The 6751-nt window shown below is 56.4% G+C and overlaps 1 protein-coding gene across 1 annotated transcript in view; it reads right to left on the bottom strand.

Moving 5' to 3' along the window:
• The window catches only part of AGRN (agrin), a gene marked incomplete at its 3' end in the record, with an annotated part of 33084 nt that overhangs the window by 7270 nt on the left and 19063 nt on the right, over positions 1–6751 (bottom strand). The window contains exons 12-18 of the mRNA XM_010289219.1: positions 6601–6751; positions 4993–5136; positions 4491–4615; positions 4050–4155; positions 3483–3866; positions 3194–3328; positions 1505–1632 (exon numbers count right to left, since the gene is read on the bottom strand). The exon at positions 6601–6751 is cut by the window's right edge and continues 12 nt beyond it. Coding sequence (XP_010287521.1) covers positions 1505–1632; positions 3194–3328; positions 3483–3866; positions 4050–4155; positions 4491–4615; positions 4993–5136; positions 6601–6751 — 1173 coding nt within the window. The remainder of the gene's footprint in view (positions 1–1504; positions 1633–3193; positions 3329–3482; positions 3867–4049; positions 4156–4490; positions 4616–4992; positions 5137–6600) is intronic.

Below are 6751 nucleotides of genomic sequence, written 5' to 3'. Positions count from 1 at the left end.
GGTGGGGGAGGAACCCCCCCCCCCAGCCACAGCCTGGCCTCTGGGACAGAGGGCTTGTGCCATGCCTTCATTTCCCCCAGCCCTGGGCAAACAGACACCAGCAAAATCTCCTGCCTTCTCACGGGGGGTGAACGGATGAACCAGTGAAGGGAGCTTTTGTGTGCATGTTTGCATCCTCAGATAGAAGCCACTGTTGTATTGGGAAATGTTGCTATTGTGATACAGAACTGCATGAACCATATGGTCCATACGCCAGGCACACATCTGCTTATATGACTGTATTGAGGGCTTGCCAACTTCTAAGTGCAGCTTGGAACCAGCTCTAAATATGTTAATCTCCTTGCAAAGATGCTTTGTGTTTGCTGTGCCACACTGCAGGCTACAGTATAATGTTGCTACCCCACCCAGCGCTTCCTTGGCATACCCATGTGTACACGTTGCCATGCAAAGTCCACCTACTCCAAGAGCTGGCAATGCAGGGGAGTTCTCCTTAAGGATGGGAGACTGGATTTACACCAGCAGCTTCCCAAGCTGTGTAGCTGAACTGGAGGGGCAAAGGAGTTTTGGACACGTTTTTGTCTAAGCACTTTTCATGGAGATAAGGACACTTTGGGAAATCCAGGGCGTTAAGGCAGAACCTCCCATCTGAACAGCCCCACCACCAAGATCAAGCTGAAAAAGGGTGATTTTTGTCCCAGCAAAAAAGGTGGAACCCACTGACACAGCACGTGGTAGTGGCTAATAACACACAGAGAGAAAGAGATTGGACAAATTCACAGAAGGTACCTCTTAGAACTGGTGCATCATCTCCTTACACTCTCAAGCACCCACCCCATAAAAGCACTGGCCCTGGCGATAAGCTGTGTTCGCTCCCAACTTTTGTAGGTTAAGTCCACCTCAAAAAAAAACCCTCAACATGGCGCAATGCTCCTCCAAGGCACTCAACACATTTTGCAGACAGGTCTCTGTGCTCCCATTTGACAGACAGCAATGACAGTCCACGGCCTCCCCAGAAGCCATCGCGAATGAGAAGGTGAAGCAGGAGGAAACCCACAGCGGTTCCCATGGTCGGGACAATGGAGCGTCTGCAGTTACAGAGGGTGGTCTGGCTGGGGTACTGTAACACGCACCGGGGGAGCCGCGCGCAGGAAGCAGACAGCGCTTGGTCCCTGGGTCAGCGGGGTGGCTGGAACGAGGCGCAGCAGGCGGGCAGCCCTCCTGCAGAGCGCTGGCGCCTCGGAGGGCAAGTGGACGCAAGCAGGGGAGCGTGGCACAGGCTGGCTCCCCAGGGGAGGCCAGCCACTTGAACAGACAAGGCTTACCAGCAGCAGCTCGGAGAACGCCCGCTTGCTTGAGAAGGGGAGGACTGTGTTTCTAGCAGCGAACATTTGGGGTTCTGTCATCTGTCCAACACAGTCCAGACAGAGGGGGGCAGGGTCCTCTTTTCTTTTGTGGAGGCCAGAAAAGCCCTAGCCATACCCTAGATCAAGTGCAAAGGACTCACCGCACTCTCAATGCTCCTGGCCGTCTCCCCAAAGAGCTCTGACTTGGGGTCAGCCATCTCAGGTGTGTAGAACAGCTCCTGGCCTTCCACCTCCTCCAAGATGAGGACTCCTTGGAAGACTTTGGTAGCTATGGGAGGGAGGGTAAACAAGACAAACACCTTTAGTCAGCTTGTGGGCAGGGGACAGGCGTGTGGCTGACAGCCGCAAGGAGCGTTCGAGTCCCTGGGGGGAAAGGGTGATGGTGGTGTGCGGGTAGTGCCAGTGTTGGGGTTAGTCTGGATGGGTCTGGGAGAGCGCCATGGAGGATTAGTATCAGAGGGTGCTGGAGCAGATGGCAAAGACCAGGCTGGAGATGGCAGCTTTTACCATACGGTTTCCTCTGAGCTCCGGCCCGGAGAGCAGCCCCCCTGCACCGGCTGAGTAACAAGAGAAAGACGTTAGCTAGAGCAGCACATAGTCAACACGGCAGGATCAGACACGTGCATGCAAAGAGGGGGCAGAGGAGGGCGAATTGTGGACTCTGGTCAAAGAGAAGACCTGTGCTGGGAGAGGGAAGCAGAGACCCTGCCAGCTAACAAGCTGTGGCCAGTCTTGCGAAACCTGGAAAGGGACCCAAGGTGTGGTTCCTTTCCAGGGGAGCTGTAGGAGTGCAGAGGCAGCTATAGAAAGATCCCTGTGGTGGGTAACCATACAGGAGGTTCCCAGCCGTTTTCCTTTCATGAGGTAAAGGGGGAACGTGTTGTCTGGAGGAAAAAGAGGTGTCCTGCTAGAAACCCCGAGGAACAAAAACAATTAGGAAGGGCCTCAGTGGGCAGTGAGGAAGCACCTGGGAGATGGCCCCAGAGCAGCAACTTCTAGGGTAACAAGGATGCATGTACAGGGCATGTACAATATTGGTACAGGGCAACCAATATTCTGACCCAGCACAGCTGGCTCTGTTTCCTCAACATGGACAGTGTCAAAGGGACTGCAAGTAGGCAAGACAGATCCTGCCTAGGTCATGAGAGCAGTGCACACCCCTGGGGACCACAGCATGAGTCAAAAAGCTCAGATTCCCCAGGAAGCCCAGCAGGGACACTGGGGCTACAGCTGCTCTCCCCAGCTGCCCTGGCACCGAACTGGTCCTGGTCAGCTCAGCTCCCTTTACAGCCATCAACATAGATAGAACGGGAATCCATGAAATTCCCTCATCCCCCCTAGTGCCAGTCGTGAGCTCTCCGGAAGCCAGAGCAAAACACTGGTCAAAGTTTCAAGGCTTTAGGAGTCAAGGAAGAAAATGGTCATAGAATCATAGAATAGTTTGGGTTGGAAGGGACCTTTAAAGGTCATCTAGTCCAACCCCAATGGGGTCCCTGGTCACCTAAGCAAAGAGAACTGCAGAGTGCCCTGCTCCCCACGTGAACAGCAGCACTAGGGCTGGCTGCTGGGGGTTGCGGCAGGTGGGCACAACGTCTGCCAGCTACCATGGCTCAGCACCTCCCTGTGACCATCTCCTCAGGGACACACCAGCCCCCACACTGAACATAGGAACCACGCTCACTGCCAGCCAGGCAAGCACAGCATCACGCTGCTCTCCCCACCAGGCAGCTCTCAGTGGCACCTCTCCCTCTCCTGCACCCTGCAAGAGCTCCGTCTGACTCCTGACCACTGAAAGGGAGCCCAGAGCCCAACCCCGAGGACAAACTCACCCGGACAGTTGCTGCCTTCCGCATCAGCAGCCGCAGTCTTGCCATCAGAGCAGCATCCCAGCGGGGTGTTGTAACACGTCGCCCTCTCAATGGCTGGGGTGGAAGATACCTGGCTTTCCTCTACCTCCTCTTCCCCTGCAGGGCATTAAGAGGAGCATTCACCAGCAGGAGGTAAGGTCTCACCTCTGTCTCAGAGAATGAGGCTGAGACACAGCTTCATTCCACAGTGAGAGACAGGGTATGGTTGAGCCCACAACCAACGTGCCAAGCCTAAGAAGTGCACACTCACCGGCAGAGCCTGCCCCACTAGATTCCTGATCTCCACTCATGCCCATCTCTTGGTCTCCACTGCCTTCTGCGCTGCCCGATTCAACGTAGGCAGGCTGGGTGGTGGCCAGGACCACTGGCGCAGTGGAGAGAGGGCGGACGGTGGTCTTATACACCCCTTGGGTCATCCATGGTGTAGTGGCTGGTCTGGTAGTTGTGATGTGCCTTGTTGTAGGCTGACTTCTTTCACTAGGCCTAACTTCCAACAGCAGGGAGCTGGTAGCCAGCTCAGTGGGTTCTGGAGCCCGGGTGGTGAGTTGCAGAGGCGGAGGAAGGATTAACTTGTCCAAAGGCAGCGTAGGCAGCGGTGTGGGTGGCGAGGTGTGGCTTGTGTGCGTGATGGACTCTGAAAGGAGCAGCAAGACAGTGTAGGTAAGGAGAGGCAGGTCTGGAAAAGGCTGGCCGTGACACTGGGAAGCATGTTGCAAACCCTCAGGCACCTGCCCTGGGCAGTGCATCTGCTGTACCATGAAGAGTCATGGCGCAGAGCGCTGGCACTGCCCCAGCACTGAGAGCATCAGACACTCACCATGGCACTGCCCCACATGCTTCACTGTGATGACCTGTCCCTGCCGGCAGGCAATGGTCTTCAGCTGGCACTGGTCCCCGTAAGTGACACCATCAGAGCCACACACCTGGGAGGCAGAGGGGAAAATGCGAGCTGGGCAAAATAGACCAGTCTCTACAGCAGAGGCTTTGCATGGGTCCCTCTCAGGCAAAGAGGCTATGGTCTGCACAGAGGGACCCAAAGGCGGGCTGCAGAAGCCTGGGAGCAGAGCAGCTCAGAGGTGCCAGAGGGAGCACCCTTCCCCACGCACCGCAGACAGTGACCGAACTTGCCTGCCTGCTTCTTGGTGGGGAGGAAGAGACACCAGACCCCGGCGCTGCCTGTACCAGCCCAACGCAGCCGAGCTAGCCACACACCCCCACGCATGCTGCTCAGCCCCCCATGGCTGCCTCTCCCACAAACCTTGGTCATGTTGGCCTCCGAGCAGAGCGGGGACGGGCACTCGCAGTGGGCAAAGCCGTTCACTTCCACGCACGAGGCCCCAAACTCACAGCTCATTTCCTCACAGGATTTTGGGGCTGACGGGTCTGGGGTAGGGAGAGAAGGGAGAAGAGATGACCAACAAAGCACATACCAATCATACATAAACAGACTATGCTGAATCAAAATCCTTGTCTCCTCCCAGTGGGTCGTAGCTCTCCCAGCAACTCACCAGAGCAGTTCAGACCAGTGGCCAAGACAGACTTTCACCAAACAGAAAAATAGTCCCTCGTGCTGCGCATGAGCACACGGATAACAGGAACCCAGGCAGGAATGGCAGCTAGGGCCCCTTTCCCCCAAAGCACAAGCACGCAGGGTGGGAGGGATGCATTTCTTTCACGGGTCTATGTGTTGCCCTGCAGCAGTGCCCAAGCACCCATTTCTCGGTGCCCCACGCAATCCCTCTCGTACGTGGGTCCCTCACCTTTCTCACAGCCAGTCATGCCCAGCTTGCTGCCATTGGGGCACTGGTTGCATTTCATGCCAGTGATACCAGTCTTGCAGGAGCATAATCCAGTCATCTGCTCACAGTCATCACGCACCGAACCCACCGGGTCGCAGTTACAGGCTGGGCAAGAAGGGAAAAAAGACGCTGTTTTGCTGGTGGATTTGTGGAGCCAACAGCAGACTCACTCAGGTCCCCCAGCAACCCAAGAGAAGAGCGAGGAGAAGGGTCCAGAGGAGGACCACGATGCCCACGGCTACTCGCTACTTACTGACCCCACACAGCTGCAGGAACCTGCCTCCACTCGCTACCCTCCGACCATAGTCCTATGGCTCGCGATCCCACATCCGCCCCGCAGACCCACGTTCCCATCAGCACTAAAGATTCACATGGCTCCAGCAGGACAGTCCACCCATCCCAGGAGACCTTCTGCCTCTCTCTGGTGCACGATAAAGGAAAGGGGTGGTAGAAGAGATAGTGGCCATTGGTGTCTGTCTAGCTTGAGGTCAGAGGATTTTACCTACTGACATTTGTGGTTCTGCTTTTAGAGCGAGACCCCACTCTGATTTAAAGACTACAGGTGACAGCAAATTTAGTACGGACTTGGGAAGACATTTCAGCAGTGTGATGCCTTTGCTGTTACAAAGCTGACATCCTATTTCAAATTTAAGCTTTCTGGCTCTGACCTGCACCTACTGAATCCTGACGTGCCAGCATTTAGACAAGCCCTCCTTCCTGAGGCCACGAGAGGAACCCAGGAGTCTGCGCGCCTGTCCTCCCTCCGAAGCACAAAGCATCCCTCCTGCCCTTCAGCTGCACAATGGTGTCTCCAGCCGGAGCTTGCTACCTCTGAGCAGGGCACTTGGATTCAGTCCCTCGGCCAGGCGCTTAGGCCAGGTGGGAGCCTGAGACATATCTACCACTCGGCGGACAGCTATCCGTGATTTCAGCAAGAGATGGATAGGATGTTCTCTGTTGTTTGCAATGCCCTCCCAGTAACTCCCCTTCCCCTGGCTGTGCTGGCCACTGCCTAGTTGGCACTGACTGGATTTCTTGGGTGGGTCTCCAATGCACCGTGACACATGCTAACTGTTTTAGATCCTTGTTTCAAAATAAACGGGGCTTTTTTTGTTTGCTTACTGCTGTTTTCACGTGGCCATTCCTGGTGGGGCCAGCATCAACGGGCAAAAATACTGCCTCGTTCCTTCTCCTTCAGACCCACTCCTCTGCACCTGCCCGCCCGGCCACATGCAGAGACACCGGGGCTCGCTCACGCTGGCTCTAGCAGTCCTGCAGAAGAGCCGGCCAGGGAGCAGGCGCATGGAAGGAGACACCGTCTCCTAGCCAAGCTGCACCACGAGGGAGCAACAGCACCTGGGCAGTGCTTCAGGCCACCCTGTCTCTCTTGCACGGAGCAAGTCGTCAAGCTCTGCAAAAACAGCCGCTGGAGGTGACTTAAATAGGACCAACGCTAGAGCTCCTCGTTTTAAATAGCACGATACCCCGCCGCTGCCTTGAGCCCCCCAGCGCCGCGCCAGCAGAGCCGCACGGGACGAGGGGTGACGGCCCAGCCCTGCCCACACTCACGCGTGCAGCCGCTCTTGCTGTCGGTGACGATGCCGCGGAAGTTCCAGAAGCCGGGCTCGCAGCGGTCGCACTTCAGGCCCCCCACGCCTGGCTTGCAGGAGCACTGCCCTGTTGCGGGGTCGCAGGCCCCCCCGTAGGAGCCGTAGGGGTT

This window comes from Phaethon lepturus, unplaced genomic scaffold, assembly GCF_000687285.1.
Source record: "Phaethon lepturus isolate BGI_N335 unplaced genomic scaffold, ASM68728v1 scaffold25680, whole genome shotgun sequence".
In the NCBI taxonomy this organism is placed as follows: domain Eukaryota; kingdom Metazoa; phylum Chordata; class Aves; order Phaethontiformes; family Phaethontidae; genus Phaethon; species Phaethon lepturus.
Note: the sequence above shows the minus strand (reverse complement) of the source record. Positions and strands in the feature narration are given on the sequence as shown.